Here is a 25,146-nt window from a genome sequence, read left to right on the forward strand (position 1 = left end):
GATTTTATTGTCAAGTAACCACTCTGCCACAGGCTGTGCATTATGTACAGGTGCTTGACCATGTGGAAAGAGCAATCGGCATCCCCGAATTGCTCTTCAACATTGGGAAGCAAGAAGGTGCTTAAAACATCAATGTAGGCCTGTGCTGTGATAGCGACATGCAAAACAACATGCGGTGCAAGCCCCCTCCATGAAAAACACGACCACACCATAACACCACCACCTCCGAATTTTACTGTTGGCACAACACACGCTGGCAGATGTTCACTGGGCATTCGCCATACCCACACCCTGCCATCGGATTGCCACATTGTGTACCGTAATTCGTCACTCCACACAATGTTTTTCCACTGTTTAATAGTCCAATGTTTACGCTCCTTACACCAAGCGAGGCATCGTTTGGCATTTACCGGCGTGATGTGTGGCTTATGAGCAGCTGCTCTACCATGAAATCCAAGTTTTCTCATCTTCCGCCTAACTGTCATAGTACTTGCAGTGGATCCTGATGCAGTTTGGAATTCCTGTGTGATGGTCTGGACAGATGTCTGCCTATTACACATTACAACCCTCTTCAACTGTCAGCAGTTTCTGTCAGTCAACAGACAAGGTTGGGCTGTATGCTTTTGTGCTGTACGTGTCTCTTCGCATTTACACTTCACTACCATATCGGAAACAGTGGACCTAGGGATGTTCAGGAGTGTGGAAATCTTGTGTGCAGACGTATGACACAAGTAACACCCAATCACCTGACCATGTTCGAAGTAAGTGAGTTCCGCGGAGCACCCTATTCTGCTCTCTCACGATGTCTAATGAGTACTGAGGTCGCTGATATGGAGTACCTGGCAGTAGGTGGCAGCACAATGCACCTAATATGAAAAACATGTTTTTGAGGGTATCCGGATACTTTTGATCACACAGTGTAGCTTCCACTGAATGACAGATTCATAGGGAACATTAGTGCAATTTATTTTGGGTACAATGAAATATTTAAGAATTAAAGTTCTTGAATGCTTATGACATAAACTATAACATAATATTTATTATTGTAAAAACACAAGTTTCTATCAAAATTAAAAGAAAAATGACTATGATGAAGGTGCAAATTTTAAAAAAGGTTCAAAATTTTTAAGTGCAAGTGGTAGGAAGAATTCTTTATCTCTATAATTTCTAAACTGCTGATAATTTACGTACTGGGGCAATAGCGTTAATCAACTTTTTAGTGTTAAAAGGATAAAAATAACCACTGAAAACTGGTCACAGGCTGGAAATTGTTATGTCACCATAGCTGCATTTCAATTGATATGAGAGCACGAGACAATATGAGTTACAGTCTCCACTTACACACAATATATAGCTAAGTATGGGGCCAAATAAATTTATTTTAATTGCAATGATATAATAATTAAAAAACAGACTTGATTTCAAATTTCTTTTAATTGGAGCGACCGGTTTCTATCCTTAAGGATCATCTTCAGATTCCAGAATGGCAGGTGGGCTTCCATGGGGCAGGCTGCGTCGATCCACGATGCTGAACTGACTGCTCACACTGACACTGCAGTCAGTTTAGCATTCTGGATCAGCGCAGCCTGCTTCATTGAAGTCCACCTGCCGTTCTGGAATCTGAAGATGATTGTTAAGGACTGAAACCGGTCACTCCAATTAAAAGAAATTTGCAATCAAGACTGCTTTTTAATTATTATATTACTATAAGATCGCTGATAATGTTTTCAAACATTTTAAATTGCAATGACGACATGAAAGCACCCTCCGAAGCTGGTATTCCACCAAAAGAAACACAGTGAGAGCATTCTGCTTGGAATGCACCTCCGTTACAGATACCATTTTAAAGTCTGTGTATAGCACTCCCGCGTATCGGAACTTTGTGAAACTATAGGGGCTGAAGCGAGAATATTCTATGATGTCCCACAATAAATTTCACATATTTTCAAGCTTAATTGGCTAAGAGGAAAAAAGTGACAAGTGGAATAATCGGGTCTAACTCCAGATGTTTGTGTCGCTCTGGCACAATATTTCAGCCACGTAACTTGTTGCCTTCTTCAGGTGCTACCTGAGACTGCCTTATTGGAGGATCTTTTCCAGTATTTATGCCCAGAGGGTGCTGGGTGCTCTCTTCGCTGTCCGCACCCGCCTGGCGCTGCGCGGGCGTGGACCGCAAACGCAACTCCTGACGTGGGAGGGGCCTCTGACAGCCGCCACGACCACAGATGGTGGATAAGCTGGGTGCGGACGACCATCAGAGCACCAGGGAAGTGCCAACACCTCAGCAGCAGCGCCAGGCGGGTGCGGACTGCGAACGGAGTGCACGACAAAGGACGGGTCTCAGAGAGCTGCCACAACTGCAGATGGTGGGCGAGGCAGGTGTGGATGTCCGTCGGAGCACCAGGGAAGTGCCAACACCTCAGGAGCAGCGCCAAGTGGACGCGGACTATGAACGGAACGCCAAACGCAAGTCCAGCCCCAAACAGCTGCCATGACCACAGGTGGTGGACGAGCCAGGTGTGGACGTCCGTGGTAGCACCAGGGTGGGGCCAAAACCTCAGGAGCAGCACCAGGCAGGTGCGGACCATGAACGGAACACCCAACAGAGGACAGGCCTCGGACAGCTGCCACAGATGGCGACCAAGTCAGGCACAGACGTCTGAGGGAGCACTGGAGAAGAGACAACACCTTACAAGCAGTGCCAGGTGGGCGCGGACGGCGAAGAGAGCACCCAGCGCCTTCTGGGCATAAATACTGGACAAGATCCTCCAATACGGCAGTCTCAGGTAGCACCTGAAGAAGGCAACAAGTTACGTGGCCAAAATATTGTGCCAGAGCGACACAAACATCTGGCAGTAGACCCGATTATTCCACATGTCAAGATCTCGCCGGGAAAGCCTGAAGAGTTACAGGAAAAAAAGTGTTGTATCACATAATGAACACCCCTCATAATTTATCGAGTTTGATCTGAACAAATATAAAGAGATATATTATTATTTAAACAAACACTTGGAACAAAAACTCATTGTATTTATTGAAAAAACCAGAACTGTTCAGGTGGTAAACTTATACCCCCCATATAACTTGACAGCACTTAGTTTACACGGCAGCTAACGAATTTTATATATACATCATCCACACAAGTAGTACCCACCACATCTCATGAATCATCTCACATATACTTCTTATTATACTCCCACTTGTCACCATACCTTTGACATAACTCCAGAATAAACAATTAATCATTACCTTTAACATATGAAAACAATAATGCTATTGCCCAAAATTCTTCAATAAAAAGATCAGCCACACAAGTATAAATAATTAAAAACTGTTAACCATTATTCATGCACACACTAACCACACTCTGGCACTTCATCGCACACACAACCATTTACATAACTTTCATAAACTTAAAGATACATATAACTTTCTTTAGGTCTAGTTAAAACTTGGTCTCAGTGTCAAATTTAGTCTATTTTACATTCTTATTACACTTTTTGTTCCTTTCTACAGCCCTTTCTTTCCATTAACAATTCATAGTGAATTTCTTGAAAAGATGTATTTATAAGCAACTGACTGTATGTTTGCTGGTTTCATTACTCGTCTAGTGACTCTATTTTCAAATCACTTCAAGCAATTTGTTATGGTCTCCTTCCATGATCTGCTGTCATTAACTTTGTATAACTCCTTGGAAAACTTGAAGTTTTTTGGTTTTTCAGTAATTGAAATATATTTTCAGGCACAGATAGCCAAATATTTTGCAGTTCCTCTGATTATTACCATCGGATATCCAGGCATCCCCACACCACTTTGGAATCATCCTCTTCCTGCAAACTCTTAACCATGTCATAAAAATTACCAATTTCCATCAGTTCAGCAGCCTCAACAGCCTTACCTATTTCCCACTGACACACACATTCGATAATAACGTCATTGATTCTACAGGGTCATGTACTTTATTCTCAGCCATTGCATCTAATTTCACTGCTAGGAAGACTTCTGCCCCATCAACACTTTCTACATTATCAAAAAAAAAAAAAATTCAGCTGCATCTTTATTTGACTTGCTGTCTACTCTGCCTTTGACAACTTCATTACCTTTCTTTTTATTGATTACACAAATAGAATCATCAGCAAAAATAACACAAAAATGAGCATCACATTTCAAAGAAATATTTTTTAATTTTGATCTACAGCAGTGTGCACATTATGCCCTGCTACATTCACTTTCCCACATTCACTCAAATTATTTCACTGCTACAAATATTCACCTTTACCTTGCTCTAACACAGAACATTCAGCTCCTTATGTGCTATCTATCCTGCCCTTTACCTTGCCATTCAACCTTATGTATCCACTTGCATTACTTTTTATCTCCAACTTCAGATAGTTTTCAGTATCAGTTTCTGTCTTACACAAAATAGTTCCCATTGATTGGACGCTTTTCTTAACTTCACCTCCTTGATTTTTTATGTTCTATTCAATTTCATCTAATGGTTCATTAATTTTCACTACAGACTGTAGTAGTAAATTTGGTTTAGCCACTTTCATTTCACAGCTACTAGATCAACCTACACTAATCTCATCATCTGAAGATTCACCTTCTGTGCTTGCTTTGATATCATAAATACGTCTGAACTACTCACTTTTAACTCTTGATGAACCCATTGCAAGTCCAAAAATTACAGCACTACACTGCAAAGTTCACTTTTTGCCATTTGTTGTTATGTTTTGGAGTCCTGCATCTTCCCACAGGACATGTGGAGCTGATGTATGCTCTGCCACTGCTACCTCATGGACAACACCTGCTGCTCACTGAGTTTCCCTCTTTCTGGTGTGAACTGCATCTGCTTGCTGGGTTACCTGCTGCCTTGTGCAGATTGTTTCTGCTGCTTGATGGCATCATGTGTTTATGTAGGTGGTTTACCCTCGCCAAACCACTGTGGCTTCTGATGTTTGCAATATCACTTCCCCAAGTCATTTAGGATTCAAAACAATGCTCTTGAATTTGCTCTGTATGCTGCTCCGACTTCACTCATTATCTAAATCATGACACAAGGTTTTGCTTGTGATTTTGTAAGACGAATCCTCAACAGCCCCCTGTATAATGATGTTCTCATACAGTTTTTAAAAGTATTTGAAGATTTGTCATGACGGTTTGAATAAAAGTTTGACTTGTGCAGAACACATTTATTAAAACACACTGACTAGTCTCACACTATACAAACACGAAACCTCATGGTCGCCCTCCTGCACCCCTTACGTGGTACCCTCAGGTGGTAAAGTCATGGTGACAGTCTGTTTGACGTCTTCCCTCATGGTGCAATGATCAACTCATAAGTGTACTCTACTACCTCAGTAAATTGAAAAATCAACTTCAGCATGCTCATTGCCACAAAAATGCAAATGAACTTCTCCTTCTCCATGACAACAAAGGCTTCACACAAGTTTGCTTAACCAAGAAGAGCTCACAAAACTTCATCCTCCCTACAGCCCGGGTCTTGTACCTTCTGACTTCCATCTGTTTGGCCCAAATGAAAGGTGTACTCCACAGGGAGCAGTAAGTGGCTGATTGGGAGGTTATTGATGTAGCAATACAGTCACTCTGGTGTTGACCAGTAGTGTGGTAAAATGCAAGCATACAGGCAATACAAGCACCCCCAAGAAGGTAGCGTAAGGGCATCACATGGAGATTATGTTGGAGAATAGGGTTTTGTAGTCAGAAGAGTGGGGAATAACATGTTGTATTGGAATCCTGAATAAAACAAACCTGTTTTAAGAATGCCCCTTGTACATATATCAACATTTGCATCATTCTGGCAATCACATCCTGTGCCAAGATATTCACCTGAGTATTCAGTTTTATGAATTTAAATCTTTTGTAATGTCTACATAATTTCAATTTTTTTTTCGTTTTTTGTACAGTAGTTCAACTGAATGCGGCAGCTTATTTTCATTTTTATGTTAGGGTCAATGTGACACAAGAATGTGATGAGTGAGAGTAGTAGATTTGATGCTGATTTGGGCTCATTTGTATGTCTTGAAAATTGAAACTGTTCTGAGCCAGAGCACGATTTTACAGATGAGGTTCAGCCCTGATGCTACGTAGCAAGACAACACACAGTTATGGCAGTATATCTAAAATCTGTAGATCGAGTTAAGTGGGTGTGGAAAAAGTGCTTCTATGAAAATTTAAAGTGAACTTGTTTCATAGGAATGTGTGATGAGTACTTCACAAATTGGAATCTGAAAAGCTTTTTTCATCATTCTTTCAACCAGAGCTTTTCTTGTAAAATTTATTTGTTTTGATGGAATATTTACTCTTGTTATAATTGTTCTGAAAACTAAATAGAAAGTTATAAACATGCAAATGTCAAGGAAAAATATAATTTATTTGATATCCTATAGAAATACTTTTCATTCAAACTGATTTTATGTGCCATTTTCATTGACAACAGTCTTTAAATAGTAGTTTTATTGGAAAGCATACTTAGTTTCGGCCACAAGCTAAAACTATTGCTATGACACTAATGCTAACAAGGTCATCAGATACCTTTCATGAATGTTTTACAAATAGTTATAAACCGAAATTTTACTATTACTTATGCTTCGGTTGTTTAGTCGTTAAATGCCTTCAACATATTATTATTATTATTATTATTATTATTATTATTATTATTATTATTATTACTATTACTGTTGTTGTTGTTGTTGTTGTTGTTGGTTTCAATTTGTTCCCTCTGAACACTACTGAACATTCTATTTGGTCTTTTGTTGCAATATTAGTTATATTGCGGACAGCAGCCCCTTTTATACATAGTTCTGCAATTCATATTATTCATTACAAAATTTTGGGGTATTATGACAATATAAGTCACATCCCCGACATGATTGTTATAAATAGTTATATGTATGGTCAAGGATATACTTTAAATTGCACTGGTGTAATGAACACACTCTCTGAAGCTGAAGGATGTGATGTCAGGCAAGAGGTGCAGGAGGGGTTCTGAGAGCAAACAGCAGGCACTCTGTTGTTGGCAATATGAGGGGATATGTTTGAGACCAGCCAACATATATTTATAAATGTGTTCTGCACAAGTCAAACTTTTATTTAACCTATCATGACAAATATTCAAATATTTAACAGTTCTTATTTTTAAGAACTGTATGAGAACTTCATACACATGTACAACCTCAGTGAGGTGCGACAACGTGTGGTTAAGCAACTGTGGACTCAACAATGAGTTTTACAGTTGCTCATATTTTAGCATGCACCAATGTGGCAGTAGTTAATGTGGATTCTTCAGATGTGGCGAATCATGAACACTTGGGCGGAGGAAATATTTAAAAGAAAGCCATGTAGTGTACTATATTTTACAGTCGCATGTCAGAAGAATATTAAACAACTATTTGCTAGTATGGAATATCATCCCATACTGAAGTAATAATGAAAGATGAAGATTCATTCGAATTACATAGCATAATTTTGTTCCATAATTCAATAATACTTTTTGATAAAGTATATAAAAAACTGATAGTGGCATCTCAATCCAGGGCACTGAATGAACTTCATTCAATTGATCACCAAATAATGCTAATGATAAAACTATCCATCACTCGCAAAGAAGAGGAGTAATTCTCAGCACAAAGAGAAGAATAAGCAGGAACCTCACAAAATGACTATCAATGACTTGTATTAATTACTGTACTTCACAGTTGTTAGTATATTCAGTATCTGACACCTCAAAGTCATTTTGTGACAATTTTGTACCTGAAGAACCTAAGAAATTCCTATTACTTCAAGTAGCAAGTTTTGGGCTAAAGTCCCCCAGTATGCTGCCAAATGATTTATATAATCAAGAATATTGAAACAATACACAGAACACGGTAATTCATTACGGTAATTCATTATAATAAAGGTGAAATTACATGAAGTACAAATAATGTAAATGTTTACCTGCCCCCCCCCCCCCCACACCCGAACTTCATTACAGTTATATACTTCTTGCTGCAGTAGCTTCATTGTATTTTTATGGTTCTCCAGTGATGTGAATGAACTGCTGTTTTAATATTTCATTGCTACCATGAGGTTATTACTGAGCTGTGAGATGTTTCACAATGTGTAGGAGTTGGTATCACTATTTGAACCAATTAATACCTCAAACTACAAATCTGGCTATTAAGCACTATTACATCAAAGAATGTGTGCATCTGGGATTCTTTGGTATGAAACTGTCACACACACATCTGTGACCACTAGCTCATCACTGTATTCATGGTGATTTGGAAGTTTGAGATGCCACTGAAAAATGTTCAGTACAAGTCTCACAGATAAATAACATGCAAAGGTCATCCTCCTCATCAAATAGATGCATTTATTCAAGATGTTTGGTAAATTACTATTGAAACTCCCTTTGCCTTGACAGGAATACAAGAATGTTCAGTTTTACCTGAAACCATTTTCATTCTACTCACTCACTCACTCTGTCTCTCCCTCCCTCGTACTCTGTAATCACATGTAACTCATGTTCAAAGGTTCCAACACACTGAAACTTGGTGGCAGATTAAAACTATGTGCCAGACAAAGACTTGAACCTGGGACCTTCTCCTTTTGCTGACAAGTGCTCTACCAACTGAACTAGCCTCCTCACAGCTTTACTTCCGCCTGCACCTCTCCTTCTCTTGTGAACTTTGCAAGTTTCACAGGAGAAATTTTGTCAAGTTCACAAGGTAGTAGCTGAGGCACTGACAGAAGTAAGGCGGTGATTACGGGTCACGAGATGAGCTTGGCTAGCTCAGTTAACAGAGCACTTACCCAAAAAAGACAAAGGTCTGAGGTTCTAGTCCCTGTCTGGCATATAGTTTTAATCTGCCAGGAAGTTTCATATCAGCACAAACTCCACTGCAGAGTCAGACATTCATTCTGGAAACATCCTCAACGCTGTGGCTAAGCATTGTTAGCTGCAACAGACAGAAGATGTGCTTTGTTGGTGCTCCATATTTTAGCAATTTCGACCACATTAAATTTACGCTGCAGTGTTCTTCAGCACACCATTGTAGAAAAGTGCACAGAATCAGCTAAGTGAAAAATCCCTGTGATATGCACGTTTATATATAAAAGTTGACTTGTGAAATTTCTCTTGTGTGAGACTGCTTGTACAAGATTGTGTGTTGATTTACAGTTCTGTAGTCACATATTTTTCTGTTTGCATTGATTCTTCTGCGTAATGTTTCTTTGATTGTCTTAATACCCATTTGTACTGTGATATATTGTGAAATTTTGAACATCTGAGAGTGCCGCAATAAACTAGTACTGTTATTGTCAATTGTGGCCTTACATGAAATTGTGCTCCTACAAAATTTTTAAGGATAGTATGCATATCCTTGTTCAAAACAATCTTCCTCTAATTTCATTGTCCAATTACGAGAGAAATAGGTTAGTTTCAGAATTTTTGAACACTTATAAAATTATATTTTATTAAGTTAATAGTACAAGTGTTTCAGATACATAATTTAATTCATAGCAAATCAGCGTTTGTGGATCACAGTTCAGCCAAAGTATTCATCAACCCTGAATTACATTGTATATCAATGCAAATAAACATGCTTTTTTGAGAATTTTTGGAAGCTACCATTGCCCTTCGCATAATCTATGAGCAATCAGGGTTTGTCATTTAGTTACTGTAGTAGATTTTCTAACTAACATTTTGTGTTACATCTAGTTTTCCCCTACAGAGAAGTAGCCATATATATGATCCACATTCATCATAAATTTATTCTGTTTTTGAGTTTGCTAACAACAATAATTAACATTCAAACATTTTGGGAAGGTAGTAATTTCTGTCACAGATTTTTGTGTTGCCTTAATAGAAATCTCGTTTAGTGTATCTGCTTCAGTTCTTATAAGGAATTAGCAACTTTTTAGCTCAACAGATTAAAAGATAATCAGCAGGTTTAATTTTAAGTCCTTTGCTCACTGCCTTGTAACACATTGCACCAGCCTATATGCAGCCCCACTGTGAAGTTGTTCTCAAACAAGAAATGAATCAGTTGACATTCTTAAGCAGCTGGAAATTACCCCGGCTAGTGTCAAACAGCTGACAGCTACTGCAAATTGGTGTTTTGGAAGAGCTCCCGGGAGTCGTGTACCTGTGATACCTGTATCAGAGGTGCCTGAAGTACTATCCTCTCCTGTGGAATCTGTCTCCTCTGCAGGAAGTACAGTATCTGTCTTTACCCGTCCACTTGACTGAAAGTGGTGTGTCAATGGTAGATCTAGGCATCCTGTACAGGGTGGACGGGGACCAGGGAGGACTCAGGATGATATACCAATCCCCCTAACCAACAAGTTTGAGATGCTGTCTTACACAAGCTGAAACTGAGCCAGTGAGACTCATTTCACCTGTTTTGGGGAAACCTGTTTTGTCCAATGTCAGGAGGAGGCAAACGCAAAAATGTAGGGGTCTATTAACTGTCGGCAGTTCAAATGTGTGGCAAATGATGGTTCCCCTTCAGGAAATGGTAGCAAGGGACAGGAGAGGACAACAGGTGCACTCACTGTATATGCCTAAGGGCCTAAATTAGAATGTTGAAGAGGCTATTCCAGCAGCCATTGGTGGAACAGGGTGCAACCAACTGCAGATTGTGACACACGTTGGAAAAACGATTTCTGTCATCTGGGCTCCGAAGTCATTCTTGGGTCATTCCAGTGACTGGCAGATAAGGTTGAGAATACCAGCCTAGTGCGTGGACTTTCAACGAAGCTCACAATTTGCAGCATTGTCCCCAGACTTGATTGTGGTCCTTTGGTTCCGATTCAAGTAGAAGGACTGAACCAGAAACTTCGAAAGTTCTGTGACAAGCTAGGTTGCGCCACAGGGCTGAGAACTGTAGGCTCACCCTAAATAGGTCAGGTGTGCACTACACATCAGAGGCTGCTAATCAGGTAGCTGACGATATGTGGGGTGCATACAAGGGTTTTTTAGATTAGGTGACTCTCCATCCAATCCAGACAATGATGGCTATAGGAAACCCAGAAGTATCAGTGTAAGATCGAAAGAAATGCCTCCCACAGGTGAGAGTATTAAAATTCTAATGGTAAACTGCTGAAGCATTTGTGACAGAGTGTCAGAGCTTGAAGCACTAATAAAAAGCAGTGAAGGTCACACAATACTAAGTACAGAAAGCTGTTTGAAACTGAAACTGATAGCAGTGTGATTTTTTAGGAAAATTTAAGTGTATATCGAAAGGATAAGCAAATGGAAAATGGAGGTAGTGTATTTGTCACAATAGACAAAAAAACTCAAATCCACAGACATAGATATTGAAGCTGCATGTGAGTTTGTTTGGGCAAGACTCAGTATCAGGGGTGGGCATAAAATGATAACTGGATCCTTCTACCACCAACCAGACTCATCTCCTGATGTAACAAAAACTTTAGAGAAAACTTCAGTTCACTCGTACGTAAGATCCCCAGTCATACTGTAATCATTGTTGAGACTTTAATCATCCAACAATTGACTGGGAAACTTATATTTTTGTTAGTGGAGCATGTGATAAGACATCCTGTGAAACTTTACTAAATGCCTCTTCTGAAAATTACCTACAACATATAGTTAGGAACCCCACTCATGATGGAAATATATTGGATCTAATGGCAACAAATAGATCTGACATTTTTGATTACTAAAGCAAGCAGAAAGATATAAATGTTCAGATAAAAAGTCAGTAATGTCTTATCTCAATTAGGAACTTGAAACATTCAGCACAGGTCAGGAGCACGTAGAGGAACTCTGGCTCAAGTTTAAAAGAACAATGCCCAGTAGAACAGTTCATAATTGGAGGGATCATCCATGGTATACAGTCACTGTGAAGAAACTTCCAAAGAAACAGAGATTACCGTATTTACTCGAATCTAAGCCGCATTCGAATCTAAGCCGCATTCGAATCTAAGCCGCATTCGAATCTAAGCCGCACCTGAAAAATGAGACTCTAAATCAAGGGAAAAAAAATTTCCCCATCTAAGCCGCACCTGAAATTTAAGACTCGAAATTCAAAGTGAGAGAAAAGTTTTAGGCCGCACCTCCAAATCGAAACAAAGTTGGTCCATTATAATATGAGACATAATTTAGGTCGAATGAGTGATGATACAGCTACAGTAGTTTGGTTCGAATCGTAAGCTTAGCAGTTAAGCTTTACCAAGTAGCCATTGCTATGCGTCAGGTGCTCCGTCCGTATTTATACGGGTACCCTTCCTTTTTCACGTGCTTCGTCTGGTTTGAATTGATAACTTATTTTTCTTTGATCTGATATGTGCCGTTCTCTTTGTTATAGGTGTTTACGTCACTCTAAGCTGAAAATGCATTAGTGTACTGTGTCATGCATTGTTTTCACATTCTGATAATGGGTGTTTACGGCCTGTCGCCGCTCGTGGCATGGCTTGCTTTTATGAGCGCTACCGCCGCTTAGAATTAAAAAACAGAGGAATCATCTCATTAGCAAAACAATGGCAAGAGACTGCTATTTGTTGTTACTTACACTGCTGCTTTCTTTGATAATGATCAACAAGAACCAAATAATAGACTGCGTATGATAGAAGATGTTCTGAACAAGAGTTTAGCGAAAATTTTTCTCCGTTTGAAAATCTTTGCAGACACCTCTTTTAGTACATTACATTCTGCACCGAAATCAGAGTCATCTTAGATTTAAAAATCTAGTCAATTGCTGTGCTTCATTTCTGACTGTATCACTATTAGGCATAAGAATAATACGAATATAAACATGACATGATATGTGCATTCTTCCACATTTGCTGTTGTCCCACTCTAGTTTTGTAGTTTATTAGGCAGACAGGATTTAAATTAGATAGCTGCAAACACAAAAGAATACATGACAAAATGTTTATATTTGTATTATTCTTATGGTGAAGAGAATACTGCATGTGATTCACAATTCATAAAAGTTCCTATTAGCAACCATCTCTTCTCACAGGTAGGAAAAAATTCAGAACGAAGAGTTTCCCATATGGACACACATCCCAAACAGTCTTGCCAGTCGGATTTTCATAGTACATTGAAATGCTGCTACATTCGAAGATGAACAGTACGAAATTTGTATTGGATAATGTATGAAAATGCAGTGGTCGAAACATCTTTGTGCCTGCAAAGCATGCCTGTGAGGTGCTACATATATTCGACGGCAGAAGTTAGTTGTGGCGGCACCTACCAACATTTTTCAGAACTTCCACTTACTTACCATAACAGGCAAACAGAGAGAACTCCAACGAAGTTTGACACAAAAGTGCGAATGCTGGAGGGGCTGCAATGCAGAAATATCCCCTGTAATGAGAGTATGAGGAAGGACGAGCTGTATGCAAAAGTACAGCTGAGAAGTCTTTTGCTGTAAACCTGTTGGCTGAAAGCAAAGGCCACCAGGTCGTTCGCTCGCCACCTTACAACTGCGACTTAAACACAATAGAATTTGCATGGGTGAAGATAAAAAGGCATGTTAGGGAGCACAACATATCAGGGGACTTGGCTGCCACAAACATGCTGAATCTTGTGGACGCAGCTTTCCAGTCGGTTACTGCCAATGATTGGAAGGGATATTGCAAGAAAGTTAAAGAAACAGAAGATGAATATTGGGCACATGATGGTGTCGTCGAAATTGCTTGGACGAAATTATCATTAACACAGCCACATCAGATGTAAGTGAGGAAGAAGCAGACACACAAACGGAAGACAGTGACAGTGAAAGCGATTGATCACATGGTGTGAAACGTTTTTACAAAACATCACAGCTTGAATAAATAACAAAAACAATCTCCAATTAGTATATTGTAAATTGTATTTCTGTTCTATTTTAATCAAACACAGGAACGGAACACAGTGACAGTGAAAGTGGTGGACCACACGGCTTTAAATGTTTTTACAAAAGTATGACATCTCGAATACATACGAAAAACAATCTGCCATTCATCGCGTCGTAAATTTTATTTCCATTTCAGACTGTTTCCTTTCCTTACGATAAGCGTACTTCATTGCTGCAGTTAAGATATTTATTAAACACTAGCTGTACGCCCGTGCTTCGCAACGGAAGAAATCTCAGAAAGTTGTTGACCAATTTAAAATTTTAGCACAATGTTTTTTAGGAATACGCCCGTGGTTTTAAATACTTTTTTTAACACGTTTGCGAAATGTGTTGCGAATAGTGTTGGTAGTAAAGAAATAATAGAACAAAATGTCATGCCTGACACGGCACTTTTTCACGCATATTGATGTTTATCATATCCTGAATTATTTGTCTTAAAAGAGACATAAATTTGCCGGCACATTTACTGATATATGTGGCTACTGTATGCGAAATATTTTGCGATTAGAGTTACTAGTAATGAAATAATACATCAAAACGTCATGCCTACTGCGGCAGATTTACGGTATATACTGAGAAAATGTAGTAAGCGACAACCTTTTTTCCTTTCATTATTTTGTGGGGGGTGACAGCAAGAAAAATTTTTGTAAAGGTTTGAAATTGTATGTAACGTTTGTAGCTAGTCGCTAAGTGCTCTCATTCTCAAATAGTGGATGCATGAATCTGGGTATTTTCCCGCGGTGGCATCTCATTGTTTATGACGTCATATCTCCTCAAGAATGTGTCTTTTTTTTTGGCTAGGAACCTTCGTGGGCGTACGGAGAGGTTTTGGCACCAGTATTTATCTTTGTGCCTGCAAAGCACGCCCGTGTAGCGTTACATATATTTGACAGCAGAAGTTAGTTGTGATGGCACCTACCAACATTTTTCAGAACTTCTGCTTATTTTGCACTCGATTCTAAGCCGCAGGAGGTTTTTTGGATTACAAAAACTGGAAAAAAAGTGCGGCTTAGATTCGAGTAAATACAGTATACAGTATAATTTTGAAATGTTGCTGCATTAAACATAATACACGGCTTTTTATTGTCTCAAGTCTGTTGTGCAGTTGTTATTAATACCAAAACCATTAAATATGTCGGGCAGCTTACTTTCCTTGGTAGCACACTCTCATCTTCTGATGAGCTCAATATTGGAAAGAATATCAAAAACCTAAATGAATTTACAGCACTATAAATAGAACACTAAGAATCGAAGTAAGGAGGCAATGCTGAAGTTCTATGAGACTTACAGTGGTACCAGTTGGTTTATACAGGGCTGAAGCATGTGTCCTCATTAACAAGATTGAAAATAGAATCCATACTTCTGAAATGTGATTTATTCCATAAGTTGTGGGAGTGACAAAAAGAGGCAGGAAGAAGAATGAAGACATATGAATGACAGTCAGCATTTACAGCTTATATGTCAAAATCTTAGAATATGGTCGATATTGGAGATGACATAGAATGAATGAGTGATGAATGTTTTACATGTACACCATCTGATCAAAAGTATCTCGACACCCATTAGTGAATATTAGTATGGGGTGTGTTCACCCATCACCTTTATAAGGGCTTGAACTCTGCTGGGGTCTCTTTCAAAGAGGAGTCTGAATGTATATGGAGGCATGGTATCCCATTCTTCCACAAGACCCAAATTAGAGAAGACAGTGATGTTGGACACTGGAGTATGGAGGAAAGTTGATGTTCTAACTCAGAATTTACCAAACTTGTCTCACTGTGGGCTGGATAACTGACAAAATGACCAGTGGGGGCCATATCATAATTCTGTACAGTACTTGCAAGCCAGAATGAAAGCTCTGGGGAAAAAGGCATAAAAACTAAATTCAGCACTCCATGGCATGCAATGCACGAAAAACAAGGGCAACAAACATATTTATTTACTAAAAAAAGTTATCAACGAAGGCAACATTACGAAAATGATAATGACAGCAAACCTAGTGTGTGTATCTTGAATTCCACAAACTAAGCAGCAAATAACATTAGTGAGATTTGTAAAACTGAGTTTTTACTTTCAAGATATCATCATTGTCATGTTTTATATTGCTGCATCCATGCAAGATAATTGCTGTCAAATGTTCATCAGTCAATCTCGTTCGATGTGGTCAGTTAACGTACTGCATTTCTGAAAATTTTTGCTCATGGACATCAACTGTTCCAAACACTGATGCCGTACCAGTGGCAAATTTCTTCAGTTTCAGAAACTCAGCATCGTGCTAACAACAGTAAATTCAACAGGTTTTACATCTCTGTGCTTCTTTTTATGCATAAGTCATTTATGCAAGTTGGGCCCCTCTTTTATAGATGCCTCTCCGAGACAGATTTCGCGCCATTGCCAAGAAGTTCTATGAGAAAGCGGGACACTCCCTAAACCGGCTCATCCGAGGACTGGGCCAACAACCTCATCACAGACCAACCACGCGTTGGCCTGATCTGCTGAAGGATTCAGTTTTACTAATCCCCCATCAGAATGTGTCTTTCTCAGGCTTCACCAACAAGCACAAATCAACAAGAATGGTAAGATCCAGTCTCTCCCCCATAGGAACCACAGGAATGACAAATTTTGTCCAAACTGCACCATCTCGAGCCAAGGATAGGCTCGTCTTTTCAGCGTCAGCGTCAAGTCATTTGCTTACAAATTAGTGAGCTCCAACTGTAGTTCAACTGGCACGTAATCAAGGTTGCAAGTGAACAGATCCTGTCACTCTCTTTTCTGTCTCCCTCACAAAAAAGCGCTTCTTCAAATGCCGAACAATTTTTTTGGAATATCGAGGTTGTCACCTGCTCTTACATATTTCACTATTGGCACTACGCACAACAGTACATAGCATTCAGCACATCCACATCCTTCCATCAGACTTCCACAGGATATAGCATGACTCATCACTCCAAATCACCCATTTCCAGTCATCCACTGTCCACAGCAGCATTTCTCTTTACACCACTTCAAGTGCTGTTTAACGCTGACAACAGAAATATATGGCTCACAAGGAGTTGCTCAATCACTGTACCTTATTCTTTTTAACTCCCTACACACAGTTATTGTGCTTTTAGTGCTTTGGGACTCCTGTGTGATTCCTTCTGCTGATTTCAAGTTACTTTTTACAAGCACCCTCCGCAGTGCTCAATGGTACCCGTCCGTCAGGACATGAGTTCTGCCTGGTCTTGGTTGAGCTTCAATGTTCCTTTGAATTTTCAGCTGACAATCACATCTCCAACAGCTGACTTTGGCAGCTTCAGGCAGCTTCAGGTGAGTTTCAGTGCCCCTGATGAATCTGTTACTCATGTGATATCCAATGACTACTCCATGTTCAAAGTCACTGACCCATTTTGCTTTTACTGCTTACAATACTTACTGCCTCCTTTTATACTGGTGTGTCTGGCTCTTGTGACACCTAGTGATCAATTTCACATTACACAGGGGTGTCTGGATAAAACAATCAGACAGTATATAAGCCTAGAGGGCTCCGCGGAGTAGGCATACCAAAGAGAAGACTACAAGATAAGGTTTGAAGTCTGAAACATTTCTAAGGGCCTAATGCATGAAGAAGATTATGACGAACAGCAAACTGCAAGAGAACCTTTATATATCATTTACATTGGACATGAAATATGTCTGACAATTTATTATCTACATCACCCCCCCCCCCCCCACACACACACACACACACACACACACACGAGTCAATGACATTATATTTAGAGTTAAAGTGAGTGGTGACTGGAGGTTTACTCGGAGGCACAACCTGTGGTGGACAGAATGCTTGTTGCATTCAGTTTCCTCATAGACTTTTTCTGTTTAGTATCATCAGGAATATTTCTGTGAAACTGAGTAATAATTATGTCCATTCCTTTTACTATATCTGGCTATGCAGTATTTCACGTGGATGTGTGTTATTTAGATAACAGATCACAAAGTAAAGCACATCAAAACACCATTGAGTTACACCAGGTAATGCAGGAGACACTAGACTCACATAACAAAGAATTAGCTCCCAACTAATACATTTCTCTCTAATGTTGATACAATACAGCCATTTATTTTATGATAACTGAAGGAGTTAAAAAGGAAAACAATAAAACTGTTGGATTATCATGCGAATGACTGTTCCTTGGTTTGCATCTCAGATACTTGGCATGACTGCCTCAATGGATGATAATGCACTGCTGGTATAGCTCTTTTACAAGAAAAGTGACTGTGTGCCAGTAGCTTTGCAGAAGTTCCAGATATTGAAGGGTAGGGAAAAAGGCACTGGTCATTGTCTGTCAAGGGTTTGGAAAAAATTATTACAAAATTAAAAAAGACAGGTTCCTTTGAAGTCCTATGTGACTGAAGGAGGAGAACAAGTGATCTGACATCAGCAGAAGATGCGGCCACAGCACTGTGGGAGGGGTCGAGTGGTTGTGTGCAAACATGCAGTGCACATGGAATTGCTTAAACTATGGTCATTCCTGTGAGCATGGTGCATAAAATTCTATGAAACATCCCGCATTGCTATCCATCCAAAGTTACCCATGTTCAAGATTTTCCCCATGCTGACTTGGCAGTAAGACAAACAGTTGCTCTAGAACTTCTTGCTTGCACGAAACAGGACAATGAATGGCCAAGGAACATTTTGTGGACAGACAAGCCCTTTCCATCTCTGAGGACACATCAGTACACAGAATGGGCAACAGAAAAACCACTCTCATATCAACTAGTTCTCCTTCATTCTGCAAAGGTAACTCTGTTGTGTGTGTTGATGGTATCATCTATCTTGGGACCATATTTTTTTGACGAGATGGGTCATGTGTATCCTGTTACCTGTACCATCACTGGTGAATGCTATTAGAGTGTTTTGCACACTGATGTCATTCCAACCCTTCAACAGTGAGGATGTGTGGGTAGGCAACATAGTGCTCCATCTCATGTTGCACAGTCAGTGAAGCACATGCCACAGAGGCATTATTGAAACACTAGAATTATCAGCCATCACAGCCATCATTTCCATACAACCAGGATGTCCAGAACACTGATCTCAATCCGTGGGACTTCTGGTTGTTGGGTTATCTGAACAATGCTGTGTTCAGTGCTCTGATTACAAATGTAGCTGAACTGAAGGCACGCATTGTGCAACACATTCTGAACATAAACCCTCAAGACACTATGCTCTGTAGAGTGACACACAGTTTCTTAATTTCAGCTTGTGGCAGAAAATGGTGGTCATCATACTGAAAATGTCCTGTGTCTAACTTCATTTTTGCTTTTTATACCGCTTTTGACCTGAGGACAATGGGAAATTAATGTTATTGTTTCTTTTTATGCAGTTTTTGGCCTCAGGATAGTTAAAATTGATCTCATTCTTGCTTTTTAAATGGTTTTTGGTCTCAGGACAATTAAAAACTTAATTTTCCCATCCATTGTGGAACGACCTTGCCATGGTGGATGGGATTACTCAACTAATAGTGCCACAACTGTTGAATGACAAACCTGTGTGGTTATGCAAATTGCACAGTATGATTGGTTTAATGTGCAACTCATCTCACAATCACTGGACTGTGATTCATCTGGCATTTGTGGTGCCATTTGTGGCCAAGCCAATTTACATTTTCATGCTTACAGTGGAATCCAATGAGAAAATTTTCTTTTTTTATGTTTCCCCCTTCCTCAGAACAGAAAAAACTAGTCCAAATAATATGCAAGTTTAATACTATGGAAGACACACTCTTAATTTATCAAGTTGTAGATACTGATAGTTTCAAACTTCTGCTTTTACTATAAAAAAGAAATAATGGTCCAGTCCATTAGTGTGACCGCAAGCTATGTTTGTCATCAATATGAAATAATCACTCATAGATGACAGGTGGCTGCACTACCAGAGGATGCTATATAAAGCATGTCCAGGGAGGGGTGGGGGGGGGGTCTCAGAAAACAGTGCAGTAATGTCAAAATGGAGTGATTTATATAATGTCCGAAGGGGAATGAGCATTGGCTTTTGGCCTTTTGGCCAGAGGTAGAAGCATTTCCGAAATGGCTAAGTTTGGAAATGGTTCTCATGCTGTCTTGGTTAAAGTATACTGTACTTGGCAAATGGTGCTATCCAAAACTGTCACCAAGGCAACAGTGGTCCACCACAGCCTGTAGCTGACATGGGTGAATGATGGCTACAGAGATGTGTATGGACGAACAGACTTGCAACTGTTGAGCAGCTAACCACCCAGATGAACCAGGGAGCTACTAACAGCATCTCCACAACAACCATTCAGCAAACATTGCTCCATATAGATCTCTGCAGCAAGGGCCTGGTTCATGCACCTGTACTGACTGCTGTTCATTGGTGACAAAGGCAGGAATTTGCCTGCTAATACCATAACTGGATGTCCACTGAGTGGCGACAGGAAGACATTTCAGATGAACTACATTTTATGCTCCATCCGATAGGTGGTCATTGGCCTGTGCAGTTCTGCAACAGTTGTTGGAACAGTCCAGGATGGAGGAGGAAACACTATGGTCTGGGGAATGTTCTTGTGGCAGTCCCTAAGTGATCTTGTCATTCGCAGAGGCACAATGAATCAACACAAAAATGTATATATCCTTGGGGACTATGTTCAACCCTACATGCAGTCTCTTTTATCCTCAACAAATGGCATCTACCAACAGGATAATGCAATGTGTCACACAGCTCGCAGTGTATGTGCATGGTACAATGAGCACCAGGATGAATTCACGTATTCTCCAGGCCACCAAACACCCTTGATTTAAACCCAATCAAGAACCTGTGGGACCAACTCAACTGAGAAACGTAGCACAGTTGACGACAGCACTGGAGTCAGCATGGCTCCACATCCGGAACCTATGACTCTCTTCCTGCACATCCATGTTGCAAAAGGTGACTATTCAGGCTTTTGATAGGTGTTCACATTAATGTGACTGTACTGTGAATTTTGATTCAACTCCTTTAAGATTTGAGAAACTAAACTCTGAACTATATCCTTCCCTATTGTATGAACTAATCTCAGGACACAAATATACACTGTACATAAAACTAGTCTGTATCTGTTTGTGTGCGTATGTTAAAATCAAATTAAGCACATTTTACACTAAAGGGAGCATCAACAAACACAATGTCAAGATGCATACCACATAATGATACTTGAAGAGATGAACAAATTCCAGTAACAGACACAAATCAACATGTCCACTTCTTCTAATAAAATACTTAAATCTACTTTGTTCTCATTCTTTAACATTTTTAGAGTTATAGTTACTTGAACAAGTTTTCAACAAGTTAATAGCTTTTTTAATTAAGAATGCCATCAGATTTTAATGATATTTATGTGAAACTAGCTATCAAATTTAAGAATTTTCATGTAAACACACTATTATAATCCACAAAGTAATTCATGATTCAAACTATCATACTTTAAGCATCAATGGTGAATTTAAAAAATCTTGACTCTGACCAGTCAATAGGAATTTTCATTGACAAAGATATTTATTATCTTAACATTATCTGGCATAAGAATACCACAAATCAACAGTACACAATAGCCTAAGCAAATATACTCAATAAATTGCTCAATCATTACCCTTCTTTTCTGAATCATCATCCACATCTTCGCTAGGATAGATTTCTTCCAATTCTTCATCATCGGCATGAAATCGAATTGCAAATGATGGAACAGATGTTGTAATGGATTTCCCTAGGAAAAAATATGATAATTAATTTGTTTGCCATTTAAAACTTTGGCCAGTTGAAAGTGCTTTTATTTTGGTGAGGATAGCTTTCAAATTCTTTTCCTAGAATACATACCCTTCAACATGCCCAATGTTATTTTACCAGAACTTCCCTTCTTTCCACTCATCATTCATGAGATCAAATTTATTAAAGAGTGTAGTTAGTTAGGATCTTAGAGAAAAGTGGTTAGAGAAAGATGAATGAAATATCTGTAGAATAGGAAAGAAAAGTAAACCTGAAAACAGAACAGGGAAATAAACAGATGGACAACACAGGCAGAGACAGGACAACAATGAACAAAGAAAGAACTTGAAAGCTTTAGAATAACAGTACCTGATCCTCGTTTCAATGGATCCATCTTTATGCATCAGCGTCAGGAGTCTTGCCTTCACAGATAGGACCTGTAACAGGAGGATGTGATATATTCTACATGTCAGGAGAAAATACACATAAGTATGTAATGCATCAAGTGACACTAAGCTAGCCCATAGGCGGAATTCTGTGTGAGCACAGTCACACAAAACTTTGAGATAATTGTAGGTTTCATTCTTCTCCCAGTATCCATGTAGAAATCTACCCTCCCCCCCCACCAATGCGCACACGCACCAACACACACACACACACACACACACACACACACACACACACACACACACACACACCTAACAAGCCACCATTTGCATCACCCCTACAGTCCACAGATTGGGGGAGGGATTGTAGCAGCAAGGAGGAAGGAAAGGTGTACAGATGAAACGAGAGTATAGGAAAGTGTTGGGAGGCAGGACAAGTTGGACAGCTCTCGGCTAATGTGGATTAACAATGCTAACAACCTCCAAACTTGAGGCAAAGTGCAGGAGAATTCTATTGCTCTTCTTTATTCCCAAAAAACTACTGTATCTATTAACCAACAACCAATCCCTTAACTCTCCACAATGCATAGACCTCGAACGGCTGTAGCAAATCTTTCGCCTGGATACAACTTCATTCAATTTGCCCAGCAAGAGGGCATGTTTTACCCAGAATTCTGTCTTCACACCTTAAGCCGCTGCCGTGTCACCCACCCAATCTAAACAATGTCTTAATATGGTCCTACAGCACTTATGTTTGCAATCCCTCACCCCACAATTGGTTTCTCTCCCTTATGGGTCACTAACACACTAAATCTGTACTGTACACTCACACCCATCACCTAATTTTGTGCACCAATTTGGGAATAATGTGTACAGAAAACTTGAAACCAAAATCTGACTGAAAGCAAAAATAAATGCTAAAAATTCACATGGAATTTATACCGAAGATATTGGTTGGACAACCATGATGGAGATGTACTTATTGCCGTAAAAAACCGAGAACTGTCTACTGAGTTTAACACAGAGTCAAGCTGCAAATTTATGTGGGTGAGACAGGTGTCACAAGCAAGTCAAAAATAGCAATTGGACATTCGTATCAACTACCCACATCAAGTATCGATGATGTGTGACAATTCAGAGAAAGGTTGAAAAATGTCAGTCTTCTAGCTTAGATAAGGGTTTGTGACAACAACACTTTTATAGCATCATCGATCAACAGGGAAAAACAAAATGGTACAAGAGATGATAAGATATTTTGCAACCTGCTGGAGGATTCATTAAATTCTATATCAAATATATGGAATATCTAGTCCCATTTTTGTTAAGTCTTTTCATGGGTCACAAGAACAAAAGAAAGAAATTCTTATAATCCCTGTATGTGAGAAGGAGCATGAGACAAATGTCCAAGACTAAGAGCTTATGTCACTGACATCAGTTTGCTGATGAATTACAGAACCTGTTTTGTACTAATGTTCAATCTTCTTCTTCTTCTTCTTCTTCTTTTTTTGTAGGAAACAATACAAATTCAACTAGTGCTCATTATTGAAAACACAGTATGGCCTGTAAATTCTTCGCATACAAAAAGTAGTAGATAGAAAAATACAGGTAGGTGTCATGTGTCTCATCTACCAAAATAGCCAAACAGACAATGAAAGTTGTACACTAGGTAGTCATTTCCTTAGAAAGTACAAAGATCTAGGAATAGGATACACAAATTTCCTTAGAGAACACAAAGACTAGGAACAGGATACCCAAATACCCATACTTAGAATTATATGGGGAATCATAAGTGTAATTTACACACATTTCAAACCATTCTTGAGGATTATTCACCAATCCGGTATTCTGATCAAGTTCAATTAATGGGCCAAGGGAGAGAGAAGATTCAAAGAAATTTGCATATATTGTGTTCTTATTTAATCAGTGTGAGAACATCGCAGAAATGCTCAACTTCTGAGAACTTGTGTTTTAATACGACCCAGGAGACATAATACTTCAACTTTTATCTCACCTAACAGCTGCTAGAATAAAATTATACAAGGGTTGGAACTTAAATAGTGGCAACTATTTATTCATAACTGATACAAAAGAGTTACACGTTTGCATCTGTTACTGTCCTTCAAAGTTGTATAGAACCTGTTGCCAGTGACATGGAGGGTGTACCGTTAGCAGAGCCTGTTCTGTTGATGGTGTGAATGGAGTGGTCTACTGCCTGTCGAATCTCTGGAACAGTTGTGAAGCGAATGCCATAAAGTAGTTCCTTCATCTTCGGAATCAAATCAAAGTCAACAAAGACTTAAGTCCAGGGATTATGGTGGATGGTACAGGACTTCCCTGTCCCATCGACCGAACAGAGCAGCCACAGCTTGCGCTGTATACGCCTGCGCATTGTCGTGCAAAACGATGGGTGGGTTGCGCAGAAAGTGTCGCTGCTTCTTTTGCAAAGCTGGTCACAGGTGATGTTCCAAAAACAAACAGTAATACTGTGCATTGATGGTCTGCCGTGGAGGAACATAATGCATTAGGATACCACCATCACAGTCATGCACGAGAATCACCATAGCTTTCGACTGCTCCATTCACACCATCAACAGAGCAGCCTCTGCTAACGGTATACTATGACTTCCACATCGCTAGCAACAGGTTCTACACAATACTGTTGGCTAGTACTTTGAAGGACAGTAACGGGTGCAAACATTTAACTCTTTTATATCTTTTATGTCGGTTGTGAATAAATAGTTGCTACTATGTAAGTTCTAACCATCACAGAAGTGTATGTATAACAGAAATACTTTTTTCTTTCCTTTCAGAATACTATAACTGAAATTGAACAAGAAAATGGTAATGTACTTCTAGTAAACCATGTGCCCCTGCACACACCTTATTGTGGCTTGCAGAATATATGAGCAGATTCAATAAAATGTTTATAAACTGACATGGCACATCAAGCATACAACAAAGATCAGGGAGTTGCAAAGGCCACCCAGGGCTACTAAATGGTGCTGCAATAATAGTCAAATGTTACAAATGGATGTCCACTAAAGGAGATTCTCAAAGTTTTGTCCAGACGCATCAAGACATGCCTGACATTGATGTGCACTGAACAGTTGCCCCCACAGATTGGGTGATCGTGGTGGCCATGTGACTGTCT

At 39.5% G+C, this 25,146-nt stretch overlaps 1 protein-coding gene across 3 annotated transcripts in view; it reads right to left on the minus strand.

The window, feature by feature from the left end:
• Positions 1-25,146, minus strand: part of LOC126092122 (testis-expressed protein 2) — a 335,634-nt gene that overhangs the window by 251,507 nt on the left and 58,981 nt on the right. For all 3 annotated transcript variants that reach the window (XM_049907564.1, XM_049907563.1, XM_049907562.1), the window contains exons 2-3: positions 21,979-22,046; positions 21,497-21,610 (exon numbers count right to left, since the gene is read on the minus strand). In XM_049907564.1, coding sequence (XP_049763521.1) covers positions 21,497-21,610; positions 21,979-22,003 — 139 coding nt within the window. In that variant the 5' untranslated portion in view covers positions 22,004-22,046. The remainder of the gene's footprint in view (positions 1-21,496; positions 21,611-21,978; positions 22,047-25,146) is intronic.

This window comes from Schistocerca cancellata, chromosome 7, assembly GCF_023864275.1.
Source record: "Schistocerca cancellata isolate TAMUIC-IGC-003103 chromosome 7, iqSchCanc2.1, whole genome shotgun sequence".
NCBI classification, from domain to species: Eukaryota; Metazoa; Arthropoda; class Insecta; order Orthoptera; family Acrididae; genus Schistocerca; species Schistocerca cancellata.